At 36.1% G+C, this 25,822-nt stretch overlaps 1 protein-coding gene across 8 annotated transcripts in view; it reads left to right on the top strand.

Moving 5' to 3' along the window:
* Positions 1 to 25,822, top strand: part of PDLIM5 (PDZ and LIM domain 5) — a 202,741-nt gene that overhangs the window by 39,023 nt on the left and 137,896 nt on the right. For all 8 annotated transcript variants that reach the window (XM_035004496.1, XM_035004488.1, XM_035004492.1 and 5 more), the window contains exon 3: positions 24,426 to 24,577. In XM_035004496.1, the coding sequence (XP_034860387.1) occupies positions 24,426 to 24,577 (152 nt within the window). The remainder of the gene's footprint in view (positions 1 to 24,425; positions 24,578 to 25,822) is intronic.

Here is a 25,822-nt window from a genome sequence, read left to right as displayed (position 1 = left end):
TATGTGACTTCATAATTATAATTGTGTGATATTTTAATCTCATTTAGCAGATAGCTCAAACCATAGGTGTAAGCCATTAATCGTATAAATATAGGGAGAAGAAACTTTCCCCATAGTTTTGTTTTGTTTTGTTTTTAGCAATTTATTGAAACTTAAAAAAAAGAAAAAGAAAATAGTTCATTCATTTGTCCAACCCCACTCCCCCTCTGGCAGTCACCAAACTATCCTCTATATATATGAGCTTGTTTGTTTTTTCTTTGTTTTTGTTTTTTAGATTCCACATATAAGAGAGCTTTCATATGGTATTTATTTTTCTCTGTCTGACTTTTGTTTCACTTAACATAATGCCCTTGAGGTCCATCTTGCTCTTGCAAATGGCAAGATTTCATTCTTTATTATGGCTGGATAATATTACATTATACAATTGACCCTTGAACAAGGAAGGTTTGAAGTGCACAGGTCCATTTATATGTGTATTTTTTACAGTATAGTATTGTAAATGTATTTTCTCTTATTATTTTCTTAACATTTTATTTTCTCTAGCTTAGTTTAAGAATACAGTATGTAACACATATAGCATACAAAATATATGTCAATCGACTTTATTATCAGTAAGGCTTTTGATCAGTAGTAGGCTTATTAATAGTTAGGTTTTGGGGAGTCAAAAGTTAGATGTACATTTTCAACTGTGCAGGGGGTCAGCACCCCTATCCCCAGTATTGTCCAAGGGTCAACTGTATATATATTTGTATACATGTATATATACAATTTCTTGTTCATTTACTCATTGATCAATGCTTAGGTTATTTCTATATCTTGGCCATTGTAAATAATGCAGTGAACATGGGGGTGCATACATCTTTTCGAGTTAGTGTTTTTGTTTTTTTCAGATAAATACTCAGAAGTAGAATTGCTGGATCATATGGTAGTTTTATTTTTAACTTTTTGAAGAACCTCCATACTGTTTTCCATAGTGACTTCACCAGTTTATATTCCCACTAATAGTGCATGAGGGTTCCTTTTTCTCCACATCCTTGTTAATACTTAACTTCTTGCCTTTTTGATAATAGCCATTCTAACAGGTGTGAGGTGATGTCTCATTGTTGTTTTGATTTGTATTTCCCTATGATTAATGATGTTGAACATCTTTCATGTACCTCTGGCCATCTGTATGTATTCTTTGGAAAAATGTCTATTCAGATCATCTGTCATGGATTTAATTGGATTGTTTTGTTTTTTTGCTATTCAGTTGTGGGAATTCTTTATATATTATTAGCACCTTATCAGATATATGATTTGCAAATATTTTCTCCCATTCAGTAGGTTACCTTTTCATTTTGTTGATGGTTTCCTTTCCGGTGCTTCAGAAGCTCTATGGTATGATACAGTCCTGTGTATCTTTGTTTCTGTTGCTTTTGCTTTTGGTGTTAGGTTTTAAAGAAAATTATCACCAAGGCCTATGTCAAGGGGCTTATTGCCTATGTTTTCCTCTAGGATTTTATGGTGTTAGTCTTATATTCAAGTCCTTAATCCATTTTGAGTTAATTTTGGTGTATGTTGTAGGTTTTATTCTTTTGTATGTGGCTGTCCAGTTTTCTCAATACTATTTATTGAAGAGACTATCTTCCCCATTGTATATTCTTGGTTCCTTTGTCATATGTGTGGGTTTATTTCTAGGCTCTCTGTTCTGTTCTATTGATTTGTGTGTCTGTTTTAATGCCAATAACCATATTGTTTTAATTACTATGGCGTTGTAATATTGTTTGAAATCAGGAAGTGTGATGCCTCCAGCTTTATTCTTCTACCTCAAGATTTTTTTTTTTTTTTGGTGGTTCTATACAAATTTTAGAATCCATTTTTTAGGATTATTTCTTTGAGAAATGTCATTAGAATTTTGGTAGAGATTGCATTGAATTGATACCTGTAGATACCAGAATATCCTTCCTTTTATTTGTCTTCTTTTTCTTTTCTTTCATCAGTGTCTTGTAGTTTTCAATATATAGGTCTTTCACCAATATTGGTTGATTTATTCTTGTGTGTATTCTCCTTTTCATATAAATGTATTTTTTAAAATTTTTTTATTGTTATGTTAATCCCCATACATTACATCATTAGTTTTAGATGTAGTGTTCCATGATTCATTGTTTGTGCATAACACCCAGTGCTCCACGCAGAACGTGCCCTCTTTAATACCCATCACCAGGCTAACCCCTCCTCCCACCCCACTTGTAAAAGGGATTGTTTTCTTTATATCTCTTCCTGGTTCATTATTTGTGTATAGAAGTGCATTAGATGTTTGTGCATTGATTTTGTATCCTGCAACTTTACAGAATTCTTGTATTCTAAGACTTTTTTGATGGTATCTTTAGTGTTTTCTATATATAATATCATGTCATCTGCAAATAGTGACAGTTTTATTGCTTTCTTTCCAATTTAAATGCCATTTATTTATTTATTCATTCATTCATTCATTTATTTATTTTTCTTGCATAATTGCTCTGGCTAGGACTTCCAGTACTATATTGAATAAAAGTGGTGAGAATGGGCATCTTTGTATTGTTCCTGATTTTAGAGGAAAGGTTTTCAGCTATTTACCATTGAGTGTAATGTTAGCTGTAGGCTTGTCATAGATGGCTTTTGTTATGTTGAGGTACGTTCTCTGTATACTCACTTTTTTGAGAGTTATCATAAATGAATATTCAGTTTTGTCAAATGCCTTTTCTGCATCTATTGTGATGATCATATGATTTTTACTATTCATTTTGTTAATGACTATATACTTTTCAGAAGTGTATGTATTTGCTTTTGTGGGGCAAACTCTTTTAATATAAACACTTTGTCCATAGTAGAGAATCTAAAAATGATACTACTTTGATAGTGGTGACTGTTCATACCTAAATAACTCAAAGTATAATTTTTTTTCTGAATAAGTTACTGTGCCTCACAGCAAAAGCAGCTTCTTTCAGAGCATCTAAAGCCTTTTAAGAATATTTGAGAAGCTGTGAATTTTATTGACGTCTGTGAATTCTTTTATTAATTTTTAGCCAAAGGAACATGTGTAAACACAGTAAACATTTTAATAGATCTTCCAAACTAGGGGATCGATACCCATAATATCCACCCTCAGGAAATTTTATATAAGTTCTGCATTTTTTTTTTTATACTGGGAAATTGAAGGTTGTGTAAAAGAAAGGAAGGAGAATATAAGAAAGTATAAAGAGATTAAAAGGCAGAAAAGATGTTTTGCATATTCAGGCATTTTTATATGCCAAAAGATAAACTATAGCAATTGAAGTGATATTTGTTTTTTAATTTTTAAATTTTATTATTATTTTTTTATTGATTTGAGACAAAGAGCATGAGGACGGTGGGTAGAGGGAGGAGAAGCAGACTCCCCGCTGAGCAGGGAATTCCACACTGGGCTCATCCCAGGACCCTGAGGTCATGACCTGAGCCAAAGGCAGCCACTTAACAGACTGAGCCACCCAGGCGCCACAATATTTGTTTTTTAAAATTTTATTTACTTCAAATTTTTAAAATACGGAGTATGAGGAAGAAACTTTTAGAAGTTGTCCGTAATCACGGTGTCTTATCCCTTCTGATAATTCCTGTTGACACTTAGAAAAAAAATATTTTTCTAAATTAAAAAAATATGTATTTATTTAGAGAGTGTGTGAGAGAGCGTGCGTGCACGTGTGCACACCCCCCCACCCCCCACATACACGTGGGGGGGAGGGGCAGAAGGAGAGGGAGAATCCTAAGCTGACTCCCTGCTGAGGCAGGGAGCAAATGTGGGCCTCAGTCCCAGAACCCATGAGATCATAACCTGAGCCAAAATCATGGGTCAGAGGCTTAACTGACTGAGCTACCCACACACACCGATTTTTCTAAATTTCTAAGTTTTTTAGCTCTTTCAAATATGATATTTAGGGCACGGAAAGTGGTCTTTGATGTTCTAATACAGTGTTATTCAAAGTGTTGTCCATGGAGTTGTGAGTTTGTGATCGTGTAAGTTAGAAATTGAGAGTAAGTTTTTAGAAATTCTTTTATCGGTTTGACCCAATAATTTCAAACCTGTTGATAATTGGGGCCCTGTATTTTATATAGTTTTAAAATTAACCTTTCTGATAATATTTTTGTTGTATTTTTGTTAAAAGCATTAGTCTGAAACAGATTGGAGATTTAAAAAGACTAGTTCTTCACAGATCCTTTGAGGGGCTGTGCTCCTTGTTATTTCATTGATCAGTCCTATTTGAGCTGGTCTTATTCTTCCCTCACCAGTCTTCCCAGAGAGGGACTTCCATCCTTATTCACACCAGGGAAGATTCTCCCACCAAAGTAAAAATGTTGGGAGGAAAGAGGGTAATACCCCGTCTTGGAAAGTAGAAACTGGGGACGGTGACCCTCTTTCCTCCCCAGAAGAGCCTTGGAGTTGGATTTTGGAATAAGACTAATTCGGTAATAGGGGCGCCTGAGTGGCTCCATTGGTTAAGCATCTGCCTCTGGCTCAGGTAATGATCCCACGGTTCTGGGATTGAGCCCCGCATGGGGCTCCCTGCTTGGCCTGCTGCTCCCCCTGCTTGTGCTCTCTCTGTCAAATAAATAAATAAAATCTGTAACAACAACAACAACAACAAAAAGACTACTTCATAGAAGTGTAGGGATTTTAAAATGATGAAGGGAGATTTGGGGGTTCTGTCCTTCTCTGCCCCTTTGCCTCTCTTCCTTCACTTCCTTTTCCCTTTTTCTCCTCCCTCCTCCCTCTTCTCTTTCTGTTTCTTCTGTCTCTTTCTTTTTGGTCTGGATGGTTAGAAAGTTTGAGGAATTTTTTAAAATTTTATGTGATACTTGGATATCTGTGTTTCTCCTGGAAGGTGGATGAGGCTCAGAGAGAGTTAATTAGGGTAGCAATTTAGAGTTAAGTTTTAGAGGAGAACGATTTCCCTCCTGCTTTATCCAGTCTTGTTTATCTAAGTAGGAGGAACAGATAGATGGGATTTAGGGAATAAACTGTTCAAGAATAAAACATGTGCACTTGGCTGGAGAGTGTGGGTGTGTTATCTCAGGAGGGAGAGTGGCAGATGATGTGTTGGTGGGAGGGCAGCCCAGCTTGTGGTCCTGAGATGGACTTTGGAATCACACTACCTGTGTTCTTGTCTCAGTGCTGTGACCTCCTAGCTCTGACCTTAGACTAGTAACTGAAGCTGTCTGTGCCTTAGTTTTCTCACTGATAAATTGCGAATGCTAGTACTTAACTGCGGTGTTTCTGTGAGGTTAAATGGGTTAATGTGTAAAACATCTAATTCTAATGTTGTTTTTTGTTTCTTCCTCGTCTTCTCTATTAATAGCATCAAGCCTGTACTGGTAGCAGGTTGAAATCTGTGGATGTTGCCACTGGTGTAGGTACTAACCAGATATTTTACAGGATAGGCAGACGGCGAGGTTTCTTCCTTTCTAACTTGCTGTTTTGAAAGTTGTGTTTGTTTGTTTTTTTTAAATCAGTGAACAGAAGTTTGTAACAGTGATTTTTGTTTTCAAGATTGGAAATAGTAGATGTTGGGTGTTTCTTAACTGATTTCTCTTATCTCCATGGAACTGGTAGTCACAAACAGGCATGAAAAGATAAATTAGAGTGGCAAGACACTTTAGATTATATAGTCCAAACTACTTCCTGCCCCCACCACTTTTTTTCTTAAACAGCTTGTAGGAGCTCAGAACAGATGAGTTCAGAGATGGGTGTACTTAGTTTTGCAAATAACTTTCTTTAATGTTAATTCGGTATTTAAATTATTAGTATGAAAATTCCTTAACTGGAGTCCTTAGCCTCTCTTAGGGCAGTAGAAGTTTAAATTGGGTAATATGGGTATTTTTCACTGACCTCTCCCAAAATCATAGTTTTAGAATAGTCTTTCATTATGTAGGAGGAAGATGTTTTTGATTGTGTACCTTTACATTGGTACAAGAATAACAGTAGCGTTGTCCAGGTCATATGTGAATTTATTTTAGAGATCTGCCTGGTGTTTCCTTGCAGGTGTTTGTATCTGTCATTTAGCCACCAGAAGGAACTCTTTTGTTACCAATTAAACCACCCAATCTTTGATGATAGTCCTGTTTTAGAGGGCCCAAACACCTGATGACCTGTACCAACTTGGATACGTGAGACTAGCTTTTTATCTATCAAACACATAAGAAAAGTCATTTGACCACCCAACTCTAGACCAAATGGAGCTCTACACCGTTTATATTCTCACTCTGTTTTTCTTGTTTCTGTTATTCTTAAATAGCTGGTTGTGATAACTTGTTATAACATTGTTACTTAACATGAAAGTTTTATATAATAAATGCAGAATGATAGGGAAATTGTAAACACAGTATCTTGTTATTCCTGTTTGGAGTGATTATTATTACAGCTTTATGGGACAATTTAAATATCCTATGTAGAGGTGATTTACAGTACTATGAATGATCAGAATTCTGTCTGGCCTAAGAGTCCTCTTCCTGTCTTCTTTCTTCCATATAGCAGTATCATCACAGTTTAACAGAAAGTTTAGTGCTGTCTTTTAAAGCTATGTTTATTATTTATTTAACAATAAAAATCTAAGTTCTCTGAACTCTGGCTAGATTGAAACTTTATATTTCATTTTACGGCGTTTGTCTCAGTAAAGCAAAAATGTTTGCAGTCTGATTGAAATGACTATGATATGTAATAAGAATCAGAACTTCATGGTTATATTATTCTCATGGAGAAAGAACATTTACTATATGTAGTTAAAATTGCATAATGGTGTTCTTGTGTCTGGTTGTTTACTCACCAGTAATTTATTAAATACTCTTTTTCATTTTCACATTCATATATTCTGTAAAGTGTCCATGACATGTGGCTGTCTGCCTTCTGCTTAGACATATATCCAGAAATAGGAATCTCATTACTTTGCAAGGAAACCATTTTGTTTCTGGAATGTTCTGAATGTTTTCAAGCCCTTAACTGTGCTGAGAAAAGAAATCTTCCTTTCTGGAACTTGTCCCCATGGACCCTAATTCTTGCCTAGAGGATTACTAGATTCCTGGGTCCTCACTAAGACTTTCTAAATCAGAATCTCTTGTAATAATGAGTGTCCATAGGCTGTACTTACAAAAAGTGCCCTGAGAGATTTTGATCAGCCAAGTGTGGGAATCAGTGCTAGTAAAATACAGTAATTCTAGCCCATTACTAATCTTTTCAACATCCATTTTTAATTAGTAATTCCTTGAATGATATAACTTCTGGGTTTTTTACTGTTCTAACTGTGGTTGTTTTTCTGGTACTCAATTATATATAGTATTCCTGATATGGTCTAAACATATAGAATACAGTAGAACTAACACTTTCCCTAATGTGGATAGTGCTGCCTTTTTTTTTTTTTAATGAAGCCTAAAGACTATATTACTACTTAAAAATAATTTAAAAACCCAACAGACTGTCACATTATTGACTTATAGGGGTGACATAGCCTTCTAAAATCTCCCTCATTTTATTTTTAAAATTTAATTTAATTAAAAAAATTTTTTTAAGTTTTCTTTATTTAGTAATCACTACACCCATTATGGGGCTGGAACTCATAACCCTGAGATCAAGAGTTGCATGCTCCTTTGACTAAGCCAGCCAGGCGCCTGCCCTGATTTTATTTTTGTGGACTCCCTTGTCAAGCCTTCTAAATTCTATTGAATTTGAATTTCTCTTTGAATTTTTTGCTTTTGAATCTAAATACTTGGTTGTAGATTTATCCTTGTATATTTTGTGTATCTTCAAGTCAATAAAGAGCTTTTAAATCCTTTTCCCACAGCCCAACATACTACTCTCTTTTATACCCTGTTTTTTGATATACATAACTCCTAAGTCTGTAAAAAGTTGCTGGAAACAAATAATGAATCAGCTTCAAGAAATGGAGCTTGTGTTAATGATTTTTTTGTGATTGTGGAGTAATTATCAAGTGAAAATTAAGAAAAGAGATTTCATACACCTCATGAAATGCCTAAATATAGTTTTAGATTTGGGAGAGAAGAAAATACATATACTGAAAAATCCATTTTTAATTAGGACTGGGTAATGTCTACTAGTTTTTTTGTGTGTTTTTGTTTTGTTTTGTTTTTTGTCTTTTACATTGCTTCAAGGAGAAAAGTTTTTGGTTTGCAAATCAGTTTGGTAGAGCAATATGCCTGGCGTCCTTCTTTCCTTTCTTGTTTCTTTTCTTTTCAAGATTTTATTTATTTATTTGAGAGAGAGAGAGAGGGTGAACAGAGAAGGGCAGAGGGAGAGGGGGGAAGAAACTGGAGCAGACTCTGCACTGGGTGCAGAGCTGGACATGGGGCTCGATCCCACCACCACAAGATCATGACCTGAGCCGAAACCAAGAGTCAGACGATTAACTGACTGAGCCACCCAGGCGCCCCTGAAAAAAACTTTACTCCTGAAGCTTGCTATAACTCTTCAGAGAATTCTCAGTAAAAAATTATGTTTCTATTCCATTGGTTTTGTGCCAGAACAATTTTTAGTCCATGGAGTGTGCCTGTGATTAAAGAATCTGTTGCAAGGAATGTTTATTACCTCAGTGTTTCTGACCTATTAGCTATTACATGTGAGCACACTGGTGTCTAGTTTATGTTTGTGTTGAACAGCTGGAGAACTCATGGACTAGTTAGAGGCTTTTGTTCCTGGAATAACAGTTTTCTAACAGAAATAATGTTCCAATATTCCTTGGAAGTTGAGGAAATGGCTTATAATAATTGCCAGCAGAGAATAACTAAACTAACATAGTTAATAATAGTAATAATACCTAAGCTAACCAGGTGGTTGCCAGATAGATTTTCTTGGAAATGTATTCTTAATGTTTAACTTTTTGAATAGACCTTTGCATATTTTGAAGTAATGTTAAGGCAAAATGTTAACCTTTGTTATTTGTTATCTGATCTTTGTTATTTTACATGTAGAAATGGAAGGTTTTGTACAAAGACAGTAGTGTTATAGATGTTATCTACTAATTACATATACTTTCAACAATTAAGAAATCGAACTCTGTTACCTCACCCTTCCTGCCCCACCACACACACATACACACACACACAGTCTCTCACACACACACAGAACACACACGTACACACAATACCTTACACACACTACCTTATGTACTCATTAACTGTTTGCTAAAGAATTGAACCCATGTCAACTACTCTAACATAACTCAAAAGATGTTAAGTACATTGGTCTCTCATTCAATAATGACCACCATTTGGTAGTAATAATGTTTGATGTATGCAAGAAAAGCTCTATATAGATCCTAGATTTACCTGTAGCTTCTGCTAAGAAATTCGTGTTTTCTCTAACAATAATGGCTTTAGCCTTATCCCGGTATTTGAGTGACTCTGGGCCCTTACTCTGAAGGCAAGAGGTGGTTTGATTTATCAAAGGGGAAACTAGGTGAAGATGAAACAACAGACAAATATGCTTCAGGCATATGCTACCAGGCAAACCAAAATCTTAGCCCCCTCCATTCCCTCACTCCCACCTCTGCAGACTTTACACAACTGGGAGCAGTGACATTGCTTAATAAACTTTCCCTAACTGCTGTCAGCAGCCTGTCCCTTGCCAAATCCAGTGTTACCCAAAGCTCAGAAACATATGGTGTACCAACTGTACCGGAACAATAATCATTCAGTCTGTTTTAGTCTTAGTTTAAAAAAGGAAAAAAATAGTGGCATTGACGTAAGGACATTTCCTTTCCATTTCTAGCTGCTCTTTGTGATTGTGTTTGCTTTCTGTGGAGGAGGTGAAACATCTAGAGTAAATCAATGTTTTGTGACTAGAGACCAGAGTGCTAGACATGATCTACCAACATTTGGTGCTATCTTGATAAAACCCAACTGTGCAGGCCAGCTTATTGGGCTAGAAAAATAAACCTGGGACTGAGGAAGGCACGGGAGACCTATTAGGGGTATTGGTGGTAGTTCTGACCTAAACAAAGAGAGCTGGAAGGAAAAGGATCCTTAGGATTTTTTTTTCCCCCCACAACAAATTCCAAACAGAATGAATAAAATAATCCCATATATGGAAACATTAACTCCTTTGGTCTAAGTGTTGATGGGTCTTGGTTCTGGAAGGCTGCAGAGTACAAAGGAAGCTGAGGCCACACTTCCTGACACAGGAATGGAGTGAAGACTTTCCCAGCTTCTTTATAGGATGAGAGAAAGTGCACAGTAGAGAAGCACTGAAAGGAACCAGGAGTTGACAGGCCTGGATTTCCTGGAAACAGTATGGCACCCAGGAGTGACAGTTGCATATGTGAGCAGTCTGTTCTGAGCAATGACATTTTTAAGGAGACCACACTAGTTGATGTGGAAGCAACTTATAAATTAGATTCTTTACAAGTTATTTATTGTCACATACTGTACCCATTACTGTATGGCTTTTGGCAACCTAGCCAGCTTGGGCTCTTAGTTTTCCTGTCACTTTCCCCCTAGAATATAGACACCCTTAACTACTTATCATTCCCTGGAAATGATAAGTTTCTTTCGTGTGCTTTTTGTTTTTGCCTAGAGCACATACATCTCTCCCATTTTGTTTCTGCAAATTTCAACTCCTATTTCAACTGTGAGTTAGGACAATTCAGGACAATTGTTATTATTTCTGAGAAACCTTCGTGTCATGTACATATTTTAGTCATTCTGGTATTTATGTTGATAACTTTTTTTTTTTTTTTTTAAGAAAGGGAGAGAGAAAGGGGTGGGGGCAGGGGATAGAGGGAGAGGGAGAGAGAAAATCTTAATCAGGCTCCATGCCCAGCACAGAGCCCAACACAGGGCTTGATCTCACAACCCTGAGATCATGACCTGAGCTGAAGTCAAGAGTCGGGAGTTTAACCAACTGAGCCACCCAGGCGCCCCTATGTTGATAACTTTTATACATTTCTTTATTAGTCTGTAGTGTCCCAGAGTATCCTTTACTTTTGATTGTCCCTCTACCTAGAATGCATTCCCTCTAGATATCTACATGGCTCTTTCTCTTAATTCATTCTGGTTTCTGTTCAGATGTCACCACCCAGGAAGTCTCCTCTGACTACTTTACCATAAAAGAGCATCTCTACTTTCTGTCCCCTTTCTCTGTTTTATTTATCTAATGTAATACTTATTTTTGACATTTTATTTACCTGCATGTTTATTTCTTGATTGTCTCTTTCCCCCTAACTGAATAGCAGCTCTGTGAGGGCAAGGACTTCATTTTGTTCATTGTTGTATCACCATGCCTAGAACAACCTGGCACACATTAGATACTTGGCAGGTATTTGTTAAGTGATGGAATAAATTAATATTTGCTTTCCCCATTTGCCTTATAATTCATTCTTATAGTCATTAGCATCTAGTTCATATGTAATCACTCAGTAAATGTATGAAGAACAAATGAATGCATATTTCAACATTAAATGCAAGAGGGCTTAGCTACTACCAGTAGGAAAAAAGATTCTTGTCCTTTAGAATAAAATATTCTAGAATTAAATATATAATAGAATTAATATTCATTCTAAAAGAAAAAATCATTTGGGATCTGAAAATGAAGATAAGCTAGATTCTCTTCCCCTAGTTAGCTCTGAAACCTAGCCTTTTGGGTTTCTAATGTTGATACAGTTTCAGGTTTTTGAAAAGTAGTCATCTTTGCCATTTTAATGTATTAGAGAAATAAGAATAATATATATATGAGGTAATTAGAGAATAATACAAAAGTGATTTTAATGCCAAAATGAGTAATGGATGCTAATTGTAATGACTGTTTAGAGTAGTGAGAGGTGGTAGTCTGTAAATATTTATTATGGTTTAGAGTTGAAAGAGACGCTAGAACATCTGGACTAGCTGTCTTGTACAGCTGAGCAGAATGAGGTGGGAGATGTGAATGATTTGCCCAAGGTCACAGGATTTGTTAGTGGTGGAGTTAAAATTACCCTCAGGTCTCTTTCGTAATACTAAGAGTTGTAAGAGCGTGGATAACAGACACTTTAGTGCACAAGTTGCAGAATTACAAATGATTGCAAATATCCTTGCTGGCATTCTAGTGTCATGGATCAAAAATTTAAACGTGCATACCTTTTTAGGAGCAAAAGAGAAAGTCAGATCAGTATGCCAAAATAAATGGATAATATTATTCATCACTTCATGTTTAACATAAGAGCAAAGAAAATTGGAAATAAATTACTAAACAATAGCCTGTTGACTAAATATCATTGATTTCTAGTATGGTAATTCATTAAATGTTTATTGTGTGTTATTTTTAAGTCTGTGTATAATAGACCTAAAAAGACATAAAAGATATAGTCATTGCCTAGAGGAAAATCCTTCTGGTCTGCAGACCAGCAAACTGTTGGTTATAGTTTGAGATGAAATAAGGACAGAAATGAAGAGTCAGTATCTAGAAACTTGTGTGGTTTGATAGAGTAATTTTATGTCTGTTGAATCTGATGATAAGAAATTTGGTCTTGGGGCGCCTGGGTGGCTCAGTCGGTTAAGCATCTGCCTTCGGCTTGGGTCATGATCCCGCGGTCCTGGATTCGAGCCCCGCATCGGGCTCCCTGCTTGCCAGGAAGCCTGCTTCTCCCTCTCCCTCTCCTGCTGCTCCCCCTGCTTGTGCTTGCTCTCTCTCTCTCTCTGTCAAATAAATAAAAAAAAAAAAAAAAAGAAATTTGGTCTTATATTTTATATGGTTCTTAAATTTTATTTTCCAGTAATTTGTCTTTATTATAGATTACAGAAGAATTGGTATAAGGCAGATTGGGGAAAAAGTTTTCCCCACAGATAGTGTTCACCACAGATAGTTTGAGGAACATTGCTTTATAGAAAGTTACATACACACATGGAAAGTTAAATAGTAGATGAGGGAGAGGGCTATGCCAGTTCTTTATACCCTTTCTCTGAATTCAGTATCAAATGGAATAGACCCTTATTAAATATTAGTGATTTACACTATGAAGATTTTAAGAATTTTGTAAAAGTAAGTCCCTGGTTTTTGTTGTTGGTTTTTTAAATACTTAGCTGCCATAGCATGTGAAGTCATGATTTTGTACCACATTAAATAAATATTAACTCTGCTTTGAGTTCTTAAATATTCTTGATGTTTGTGGATTTTTTCTTTTGGTTTTGTAACATCTTTAGCTTGTGGGTTTTGAAGGGCTTGTGAATTTTTTTCTTCTGTCATGAAAGTATGCTGCTACTGGTAGTTTAGGAACCACACTTTGAGAAACACTGTTTTAAGGTTTCATTAAATCATTCGTTCTTAACATTTTTTTTGGTCATAGATGCCTGTGAGAATTTGGGGAAAACTATGGACTGACTCAATGAAAATACATGCAAAGTTGCACACAATTTGCATACAACTTTAGGGGATTTGTCTCATCCTTGAACAGAACCTAGTGAGGAGGGAGGGTTCAAATGTGTGAATTTCAGTATTAATCTCTTCTCAGGTAAACTAGAGTTGACCAATTCATTTTTCATCTTTAACAAATGACATTTGTTACCATTTTCCTTATTATTATAAAGTGGACTACATAGAAACACAAATTTCTCTGTAATTAACAAATCTGTTTGATTTAGAGATGTTTATATATGTGTTCTTTTTTTTTTTTTTAATAAACCACCATACTTTTCACATTTCTGGTAGAATTATATTCACACATTAACTACAAAGCACATTAAATCTCTGGGCTTAAACACATATGGATTAGCTGTAGAATGAAAGTGTTATGTGGAGTCTTAATAGTGAATTACAGTTTAAGAAGGCACGTTTCTATTTTATTAGGATGCTGGTAGAGAAGAATAAAGATGTTACTTCAATAAAGAAGGACTCATCATGGAAAAGAGATTTAGAGTATTAGAACAAACAGTATTAAGAGCAGCCCTGTGTTTGAACTAGGGAGCTCAGTGGCTACATAAGGAAAGAGAAGGCGTAATCACCCTCTTATTTCCCTTTGGTTTTGTGAGGCATAATGACACGTACTTTGAGGTATTCTCTTCATTGCTACCATATAAGGTGTATTCTCAGACTTTGGGGTAAAACTGATTACAGTTTGACTCATAAGCCAAAAAAGAAGGCCCATAGTTAAAGTAACCACTGCTCACATGGGTTAGGAGTTTACAAATTTACTCACAGAGAGACATCAGTGATTGTTTTATCTCACCATTCTAACATACAAAAAGCCAAATGATTTTATTTCACAGAAAAGAGTATTAAAATGAATCCAAAGTAGCCTCAAATTTTAAAGGGGCATGTTCACATTAGACATCCAAGGTAGAGATTAGCTTTTTATATGTAGTTGAGTAGCATTTACAGGCTGGTTGAGGTGCCAACACTATATAACAATAGACAATGCATGACAGAACAACTTTAAGTGTTGAGTGTAATATTGTAAGGCACTTTAATAAGTACTGGAGTGATAGTAAATACATTGGGATTTGAAAAAAGCTTAAGGGATACGTTTGAAAAAAAATCAGTACTTCTCAAATGTTCTTTACTTCTGCTCACTTTAGTGGTTAAAAATTCCACCACTTTTGTTTATTTGTGAAATTCGGTCAACGATTGAGTAACACTCATCTTTCATCAAGAAAACAAGTTCTGTGAGTTCTCTATGTTGGGGTAATGCTCATACATTCTTACGTGTTTTTTGAAGGGTAACAGTGCAAAAGTCAAATCCATGGTGTTCTGGGAAGTATGTGGGCGATAAACACCTAGAGACTTTCAACCAGAGGCTCATAAGTCTGGATTCAAATGTTTTCTCCTATAGTAGGTACTAGAAAGTACATTTTAAAGCAAAATTAAAGATTGCCTGTTCCTTAGGAGTTTTTCAAAATAAGACTTTCCTCAGTGCTTTTCTCTGCCTCAAGAAAATCCTGTTGGTTAGACTGATGTAATTTTGTTGGTATATTTATCCAAATTTTGGTAACAGCACTGTTAGAAAAATAGCATCTTTATTTTTCCATGGTTTAGTTCCCATGGTTTTCAAACATGGGAAATTTCTGGTAGTGTTTCTTTCTATAGCTGTCATATTTATATATTCCTTTTTTACATTTATTAAGTCTGAGGGCATTCTTGTCATACCCATGGTGTTAGGGTCATACATTTCCAAGCATTCCATATTTGTTGAAAGTATGCAGAGGTTGAAAACTTGCATGTTGGTTATGGCTCATTATGTAGGTACCTGTCTCCTGCTTGTTACCCACAGAATATAATAGGATAGTTACCAAGGTAATTTTAATTTTACATATTGTTCTTAGTAAACATCTGACTATTAAAATGGTGTTATCTATATTATAAGATGGTCTCTGTAATATACTTGGGTATATATATATCTTCAGTAAATCATTTATATTGCTAACACCTATTTTCTGAGGTTTGTCACTGCTGGCTTATTTCCAAGGGAAGGCATATGGAGGTTTTGTATGCATATTGAGATTCCCTATGATTTGGAAGGTTACATTTCATTAGAGAATTCTAAGTGGTGCAGTCACTGTTGTGGCTAAACATTTTGCTTCTTTTTGAAAAACCTTAGGGCAATGTAGCAGCTACATTAAATGCTCTTTTTTTTTTTTTTTTTTTTTTTTGAGAGATGGAGAGAGAGGGTGGCGTGGGGCAGAGGAAGAGGGAGAGAGAGAATCCCAAGCAGGCTCCATGCCCAGCGCAGAGCCCAAAGTGGGGCTCAGTCTCACAACCTTGAGATCATGACCTGACTCAAATCAAGAGTCGGATTCTTAACTGACTAAGCCACCCATGCGTTCTTAAGTGTTTATTTTATTTTATTTTATTTTAGATTTTATTTATTTAACTGAGAGAGCACAAGCAGGGGAAGTGACAGGCAGAGGGAGAAGCCAGCTCCCCGCTGAGCAGAGAGCCTGATCTGGGGCTTGATCCCAGGACTCTGGGAACATGACCTGAGCTGAAGGCAGCTGCTTAACCGACTGAGCCACCCAGGAGCCCGTAAAATGCTCATTTTATTTTTATTTTTTTTAAAGATTTTATTTATTTATTTGACAGAGAGAGACACAGCGAGAGAGGGAACACAAGCAGGAGGAGTGGGAGAGGGAGAAGCAGGCCTCCCGCCAAGCAGGGAGCCCAATGTGGGGCTCGATCCCAGGATCCTGGGATCATGACCTGAGCTGAAGGCAGATGCTTAACGACTGAGACATCCATGTGCCCCGCTTGTTGAAAAGTTTTAAGAAGACAGGCACATGGGTGGCTCAGTTGATTAAATGTCTGACTTCAACTCAGGCCATGATCTCAGGGTCCTGGGATGGAACCCTGCATCAGGCTCCCTGCTCAGTGGGGAATCTGCTTGTCCCTCTGCCCCTCCCCCTGCTTGTGTGCACGCATGTGCTCTCTCTGTCCCCTCTCTCTCTCCCGCAAATAAAATCTTAAAATATATATATGTATATATTTTTTAAAAGTTTTAAGAAGAAATGCTGCTGGAGCCACACATTTGCACGGAGACTAAGCATTTGGGGGAAGTTTAGTTATAAATTTTATTTGAGTACAATAAAGTTAATGACATGTTTAGTGACACACATTGGTATTACTGTGAGTTAATTGACTCTAAATCATAGTTATTAATAACAGTCATTTAGGTTATTTTAGTTATTCAAATCAAAGTATAAAATCGTCTCTTATTATTTTGATGTTCAGTTCAATTTAAATATTATTTTATGCATGTGCACATGGAGGTACAACAGACCCAGAGACAAGGCCTGGATCTAGTTTACCAAACCTAGAATACCTCATGACCCTTTCTTCTCTCGTAGTCCTGGTTCCCTATTTTAGCCTCTGTGCTTTCTTGTTTTTTTTTTTTTTTCTTCCTGTCCCATTTCAAAAAAGCTTCTTCACCAATATTATCTTATTGATTCTTAATCTTTGGCCTTTTGGTACAGTGGCAACATCTAACTGACCTGGGAAGTGGTGATATGAGGTCGCTGTCCTATGAGAATGGAGTTTGGAAAATTCAGAATTGGATAGTGGTAAGCAGAGAAAGAGGACATGGAAAGCTGGTTCTGATCCTGTAGCATATCGAGGTCTGTTGCTGAGTAAAGGAAAACTTAAGGCTTAGAGAAGACGAAGGAATAAAGTGAATGAAGAAGGGATATTTTGTCTTTATTTATGGAGGGAAGGGGAAGCTAGAAGGTCTGACTGGTCAGTTTGAAAAGCTGTCTTCTCTGCCCTGTAGGTCCTTGAAACAGGCATCCAGCCTATGTGAATTGGTGGCATGGCATAATAATAATAATAGTGAACATTTATTTTGCATTGTGTGGTATATGCTATGCTGGTGTTTTATTTATCTGCTCAAGCAGTCTGTGAGACTGTTGGAATTGTAGTCCTCATTTTAAGGAGAGATAGATGAAGCTTAGAGAGGTCTAGTAAATTCATGTCACACAATCGAGAAATGGCAGAACATGAGTATGAACTCATGTTTGCCTGATTTCAAAGCCTGTGCTCTGTACTATGTTCTTATTTGCTGTATGGACATAGGCAGTCCCTTTGAAGCTCTCTTTTTCCATCTGTAACACAGACTAAAACTACCTGATAATGGCAAAGAAAGATAAAAGTGTTTCTCAAAGTTGCTTACTTACTGTTGTTGCTCAGTAAATAGTCCTAATTACTTTTCTGGGTCATTTCTTTCTCAGGATAGAAAAATGTTATGTGAGAAGAGCTACTCCTCTAAAATGACTGAAGAACATTTGCCTTTGGGTATTTCCTGGTCAAAGTCAGGTGGGGGAAGCCCAAGTCTTGGTGCCTTTCATCCTTTCCCATCACACACACACACACACACACACACACACACACACACACACTCTCTCTCTCTCTCTCTCTCTCTCTCTCTCTCTCTCTCTCTCTTTCTCTCTCTCTCTCTCTCTCCCCCCATCTGCTTACTGAAGACTGGACTTGCTTTTCAAGAGAAAACTTCTTGTCATCCGTAACTGTAGTATAAAAGGGTTACAATGAATCCCTAGAGGTTTTAGTCCAAGTATAGGTGATTAATATTAGAGCCTTTCTCATCTAGGCTAATGGGGAGGCTCAGTAGAGATACCATTCCCTTGAAGAGCATATAGTTGTCCTGGTTTACCTTCATTTCTGCATCAGTAAACAGAAGCTCAGATGTAGTTCCAACATGTGTAGTCATGTGTGCTTGCAACTTGAGACCACAAAGCAATGTTTTTAAAGAAACATACAGCTACAATTAAGTTTATGGAAAATTGGACAACAGTAATAAAAACGCATCTCAAGATCAAAGGAGAAGCATTTGCTTGTGATTAGTTTGTTTTATGCTGAGCTTGACCCAGGAGCCTCCCACTACTGCTTCCTTCTTACACATTGTGCATTTATGAAATACACATACACTTAAGGCTGTCATATAATATGTACAAGATTTACTGATGACAGAAAGTTTTTACTGTTTCAAATGAATGCAAGCTATTCAGACTGGCAAAAACAAAAAATGAACTATGAAAATAATGAGTGACCTTGTAGTTTTTCCTTAGCTGCTAACAATTCATAATAGTGCTACATCCTACACAATTTAAGGGGGAAAAAAAACCATTTATCTTTCTAATGAGTGGATGGCTTGAGGAAGTGGGGATAAATGAAGCTCATAGGAGTAGTTAGTGAGATGCCGTCTTTAACAAGTCTTAAATTTGTTTCTATGCATTGGACCTTTCCCACTATACATACAGCATTAGTTCAGGCTCTTCATGTTCTTTAGTTTAAATTGTGTGAATAGAAAACCCAAGTATTGAATACTAAAGATGGTTGGAGATTTAGAAAAGATGTTACTATCAAAACCCAAGATGATTGATATTACTGGCCTCAAAAAACTATAGACAAAAAGGAATTTGTTTGACAGTTTAAATAATTTGAAATATTATATAGATGGTGATGGGCATTTGTTTCCATTTCTGATCATTGATTGAGAAAAGGTTGTGATTAAATACAATTAAGCTCGCTCTATCTATCTGTCTATGAGAGAGAGAGAGACAGAGCACGACGAGCTGGGGGCAGAGAGGGGCAGAGGGAGAGGGGGAGAGAGAGAATCTTAAACAGGCTCCACACTCAGCACAGAGCCTGATGTGGGGCTCGATCTCACGACCCTGAGATCATGACCTGAGCTGAAATCAAGAGTGGGATGCTTAACCAACGAAGCCACCCAGGTGCCCCACAATTAAGCTCTTCCTAATGCTTGTTAGATAAAGATATCAAGAGGAGTTGTGATATCTCTTTGAAGGTCCTAGGAAAAATATATCACTAACTATCCAAAGTGGATTTACTTTGTTCTATTAGAAATGTGGTTTGAGTTTTGACCTTACTTAGACCAGTTCAGCCTAATGATTAATCGAAGACTCTCATTTTCAGATTAGATCCATTTTTCTCTCTTTGATGAATTAAGTATATTTCTACTAGAATTTAGCATATTAAACTGATATGCCACTTTATTGATTTCTTATTTACGATGGTTTAATTAGATATTTTTCTAATACCTACAATATTCAAAGTTCTTAGAGAAGAGCAAATTCTAAAACATGATCTCTGACTTTATAAAGCTTGTTTTAAAGTTGGAAACAGGTTGGTAACAAATTACAGATAGCTCGCAATTCAGGCTTTAGCTTTATTCTAGATTGTAGAAAGCAAGAAGGTATTTGACATTTTTTTACCCTCTTTTTATAAATAGTTGACATGATTGGAACTCTCTAGTATGAAGTAATAGAGGCACCATTATGGAAATGTGAAGATGGAGGAAAGGGGGAGGAATATGGAGAGTTTGATGATAGGGGGTCTTTAGAAAACTCTTGTGGTACTTAGTAGGCAAGTTCAGGGTGACATGTTGAGTATGGATTAGCATGGGAGAGGAATGGAAGGATAGATACAATTTAATAATTTCCCTAGATGTTGGTACCTATGGAAGAGGCAGAATTCACAGGGGCTATAGGATTTCTGTGCTCTGCCATCTAAAAATAAGGGTGGCAGAGTAAAAGCAATCCTAAAAGGATAGGTAGTTCTAAGAAGTTGGATTTGGACATCTTGAGACCATGGGCTCTTAGAATCTAGCAGGCAGCTAGAACAAAGGAGTAAGAAAAGTTTTACCTAGTTATGACACTGGATTTGATTAGATTATTTTCTTTCTACATTGTTCATTACCTTTATGTTACTACTGGATGAGAGTATTTAAATTGCTTTTATTGGATACATTTAGAGGAAATGTCCATAGGTTTCAGTTTCTATTTTAAGGCTACCTTAATGTGAGAAATGATGAGGTAATTTAGCTGTGTTCTATTTCTGGTTATCTATCTGCCTGCCTGCCTATCTATCTATCTATCTATCTATCTATCTATCTATCTATCTACCTACCTACCTACCTACCTACCTACCTACCTACCTACCTACCTACCTACCTACCCACCCATTATCTATTTTAATGCTTTACCTAAAATAAAGGTCAAGCACTGGCTAAAATAAAATCTGGGATAAATTATTTGATACTTTCTCTTATCAGGATTCAAATTTCAATTCATTTGCTCAGTTTGGAAGGGAATAGATTTTCCTTTGCTCTATCAATGAAGTCCTTCAGATTTAACTCTTTTTTTAGGATTAGATCTATACCTTTGTGCAGACAGCTCACAGATAAACTTTTATTTATTTTTAATTTTTTAATTTTTATTTTTTTTAAAGATTTTGTTTATTTGTCAGAGAGAGTACAAGCAGGGGGAGCAACTGGCAGAGCAGGCAGAGGGAGAAGGCTCACTGCTGAGCAAGGAGCTTGACACGGGACTCGATCCCAGGACCCTGGGATCATGACCTGAGCCGAAGGCAGCCGCTTAATTAACCAACTGAGCCACCCAGGCATCCCTGATTTTTTTTTTTTTTAAAGATTTATTTATTTATTTGAGAGAGAGAGAGCAGGGGGAGGGACAGAGGGAGAAGGAGAATCTAAAGCAGACTCCCTGCTGAGCATGGAGCCTGATGCAGGGCTCGATCTCAGGACCCTGAGATCATGACCTGAGCCAGAACCAAGAGTCAGACGCTCAACGGACTGAGCCACCCAGGTGCCCCAGATAGATAAACTTTTAGGGGCGCCTGGGTGGCTCAGATGGTTAAGCGTCCGCCTTCAGCTCAGGTCATGATCCCAGGGTCCTGGGATCCAGCCCCGCATCGGGCTCCCTGCTCAGTGGGGAGCCTGCTTCTCCCCCTCCCTCTGCTTCTTCCCCTGCTCATGCTCTCTCTCTCTCTATCTCTGTGTCTCAAATGAATTAAAAAAAAAAAAAAATCTTAAAAAAACACCTGGAAGGGACCTTTGAGATCATTTAATACAGCCCCTATATTTCTCAAGTTAGTTATCTGAAGTCAAGGAAATAATAATAATAGCTAACATCTATTGAGCTCTTATCTCACCTAATCATTATAACAACCCTATAAATAAATCCCATAGAAAGCAGTGGCATTGCTGGCTTTTAGGAACAGTTTTCTTTGGTTCTCTGCATATGAGAAGAACAGCGCATATTTCTGTTATTAAATTAAGTGGTTTCTTTATATTTAAATTCATAAAAAGAAATAGTGGTTATTAAAAGACAGTTACACCTGTTAATGTTGTAAAACTGTATCTTTTAATAAAAGTAGTTACTGTTGTTTTTAGACTTTTTTCCTACCCTACACAGCTTTTGTATTTTAATAAACATACCTGCCTTTATAGTATTTTAAAATATACTTAATAAATAAAGTTCTATCTTAATTGTTTTTTTCTTGATCCCATGATTGTGAAAACTAGTCCATTTAATTTTTTTGAATTTTGGAACTACTTTGTCAATCATATAATATATAATAAATAGTGTGTATATGTGTACATATATATATAATATAGCTATGTTGATAAGTGTGCTGTGAGTTATATTTTGATCTGCTTTGTTACTCTGGAAATTTTATTTCTTTAGTGTCAACATACTACTAATTTTTCTTGCCCTTAAATATCTTGGCAGCTAAGAGGATTGTTTCTATTAGTGTAAAGATGAAAATAAAATCATGATATACTATGTATGTGATATACTATGTATGTGATAGAGAATATTTCATTTGAAAGTTTTGAAATCTTCTTTTACACTTTGTGTCTGTGAGATTTTGTATAGCTTTGATCAAATAGGTATTTTTTCTTACTAATTTCAAGAATTTTTTTAGTCACTTGATGTATTTTAAAATAAATTTCTAATTATGTAAAATTTTAGTTTTTCCTAATTTCACAGTTTATTTTGTTTTATTTTTTTAATTAAGTAGGCTCCATACGCATCGTGGGGCTCAAACTCACAACCCTGAGATCAAGAGTCCCATGTTCCACCGACTAGCCAGCTAGGCGCACCCCCATTTCACAATTTAAAACAAATGCCAGTGTTAAATAACAAATGTGTGGTATCCATTTATTCAGTATATATTTAGTGAAGATCTGTAGTGTGTCAGGCATACTTCTAGCATTAGGAGAGAGTGGAGAGGAACACAGACATGGGCCCTGTCTCAATGGATCTAATCTTCACCACTATTTTCTTGATTTTAGAGACAGATACTTATTCTCATGTACTAAGATTGGTCTGCCTTGATCATTATTTTTAAGGAAAGAGTTTGACAGCTGATGGTAATCAAAACCTAACCTGACTGAACACTCGTTATCTATTTATTTATTGCTTTGCTTCCAAATTGTGAATTCCAGTACTCAGTTCTTGTTTAGTTTGTGGAGGGATATATTTTTTATTTTATTTTATTTATTTATTATTTATTTATTTATTTATTTATTTATTTATTTATTTATTTATATTTTTTAGAGATTTTATTTATTTGAGAGAGAGACAACAGGCATGAGTGGGGGGAGGAGCAGAGGGAGAGGGGCAGAGGGAAAGGGAGAAGCAGACTCCCTGCTGAGCAGGGAGCCTGACAAGGGGCTCCATCCTTGGACTCTAGGATTATTATGACCTGAGGTAAAGGCAGATGCTTAGCCTGACTGAGCCACCCAGGCGCCCTGGGATATATTTTTTAATCAAGAAGTAATTTTAGGAGCGCCTGGGTGGCTCAGTCGTTAAGTGTCTGCCTTTGGCTCAGGTCATGATCCCAAGGTCCTGGGATCGAGCCCCGCGTCGGGCTCCCTACTCCGCGGGAAGCCTGCTTCTCCCTCTCCCACTTCTCCTGCTTGTGTTCCCTCTCTCGCTGTGTCTCTCTCTGTCAAATAAATAAATAAAATCTTTAAAAAAAGAAGTAATTTTAGTAAAATGTTCTCCAAAATATTTAGTTGGTTTTTTTATTTTTAAAAAAATTGTGGTAATCATAAAAGTTAATCATTTTAACTATTTTTAAGCATACAATTCAGTTGCATTAAGTACAGTTACAGTGTTGTACAACCATCACTACTATCCATTTTCAGAATTTTTTCATCATTCCAAAGAGAAACTGTGTAAAATCCTTTACTTTTAAGTATTTGAGGAATATTGGTTATTTTCTTTTTTGGGTGAAATCTCACTTGTCTTCCAACAACCCAATATTCAGTCAGTGTGATCTACTTACACGTACTGAATTCTGAGCTTGTCATTGAATTAGAATGGTTTCTTTTGATTTGTACTTGTTCCATGTTTCTAGGTATGTATTAAAATTGCATCGTGTTTCATTTTACTGTAATTTTTTATTTGTTTGCTTCTTTTGGAGCAGTGAAATAGATACATATGAACTTTGAAGGAGATCAAACTAAATTATGTGAACACATAGAAAATTGTTTAGAGAAGGGAAGACAGATTGAGGATTAAAGACTGTGGTACACAAAACCGTCTGACAGTCTCAGACACAACTGGTTTCCTTCGCCTCCTACTAAATGCCTAGAGCAGGAAGCACATCTAGTGTAAAAGATACTTGGGCCTGTGATCTAAAAGAATTCAGTTCCCCAAACACTGGGGAGGAATTGGACTCAACAGGAAAGATTGTAGATCCTCTGTCTGTGTTACTCTTTGTGCTCAAACAAAAATACAGACATTTAAAGAGTTTTAAACATTATTTCGAAAAGAGTTTAAACACCCTATTCACATGACAGGTGTTAAAATGTAGTTTCCTTGGCTCCTTCTCTTCCTCATTCATAACAGTCACATGCTACTGTTACACAATAAAGAAATGGAGAAATTATTAGGGAACCTTTTTCAAAAAATTCTTTCAGGTTTTTAGAGAGCAAATAGGAATTTAAGAAAATAAACAAGAAAGTCCTTTGAATTTTAACTTTACCTATTAATCAAGATAACTTTTTAATACTTTGTCTAAAAGTATATTAATATACTTTTAATACAAACAAAAGTATAATTTTCGTCTGTGTTTATTATTCTGTTTTTTAAAGAGTGACATTCCTAATGAAATATATTTATTACAGCTCAAAGATGGCGGCAAAGCATCCCAGGCAAATGTGAGAATAGGTGATGTGGTTCTCAGCATTGACGGAATAAGTGCACATGGAATGACTCATCTTGAAGCCCAGAACAAGATTAAGGGCTGTACAGACTCTTTGAATATGACTCTGCAAAGGTAATTTGCACTTTATTTGCCTCTGAGAGAGAAAACAATGCTGAGGAGTGTGTTTTTGTGTATCTGATCTGCGGCGTTAACTAGGAAGTTTCTACTACCATTGTTTCAGGTAGATAAATTAAAAAATATAATGGCTTTTAAATTGAGTAATCGAACAGTATGAAAAATTGGTGAAAGCTTTGGATTATTTCCCCATAAAAAGGCATGTCATTCATGTACTGATAAAAATTGTGTGTACAGTCTTAGAAAAATTTAGGAATTCCTGAAATTTATCAATAGAGTACAGGCTAAAAATTCTTATTTATTAGGGTAAAACTCTTGGCTTTAATATTCTGAGCAGTATATTAGAAGGTATTCTTTTAAGATATGGTTTGGCTATTCTTAGTATGTCTTTTGCCCTTTTTCTCCTGGGTAGAAAAAAATATTTTTACATTTGAAATGCAGATTTTCTGAACTTACTGTTTTTGTTTTTTAAAGTTACTCTGGCCTCAGTTATAGCATAGCTAATCATCTCATTAATTATAATATATCCGGCATTTTGAGCATTTCAACATTTGACCTGCCTTGAAATCATGTGGATTGCTTGTTAAAAATACTGATAGGAATCAGAATATTTGAAAGGATTAAGAAATATAATTTAGTAAGTTCCCTATGATTATTATGAATTCTAAAGTTATAACTACTGTAGTATCTTGGGCCCAAGGGAAGGGAGGTGAAAGGAAATGGGAGAGGGTGACTGAATGATAGCTTTCAACCTTTAAAGTTTATGGGGAACGTAGCTATCACCTATCAGCTGGGTATGGAAGATTTTAAATAAGTCTTATTTTTGATGATTACAAGAGTGTTCTCTATTTCTATAAAATTTGGAAAACACCATTTTCCCCCAAAAAACATCTCAGAGGTTTCTGTAAATTATTGTGTATATTGTTAATTTTTAAGAGGGGAATAACGTTTTTGGTACCCAACGTATTTGGCTACGGAACCTTTTTTTCTTGGAGCCTCTGCTGGGACTATTTAAAGGATATGTACAGGGTAAGTTATGTACTTCTCTGGAAGTGTATCAATTTGATCTTAAAACTGAATAGGAGAAATTTTTATGAACTTAGACTTACAGATTTACTTTGATGTAACCAGTCCCCCCTTCCCAACCTTTTTTTGTGTGTGGCAGGGAGAAATTCCTGTCAGTGGACTGTTCAGTCAACAGTTATTTGTGTTTAAATTTTTATAGCTGTTAGGTATATGGTT

Source organism: Mirounga leonina, unplaced genomic scaffold (genome assembly GCF_011800145.1).
Source record: "Mirounga leonina isolate KUSES-001 unplaced genomic scaffold, KU_Mleo_1.0 Mir_129, whole genome shotgun sequence".
Lineage (NCBI taxonomy): Eukaryota > Metazoa > Chordata > Mammalia > Carnivora > Phocidae > Mirounga > Mirounga leonina.
This window is presented reverse-complemented; position numbering and strand designations above follow the sequence as displayed.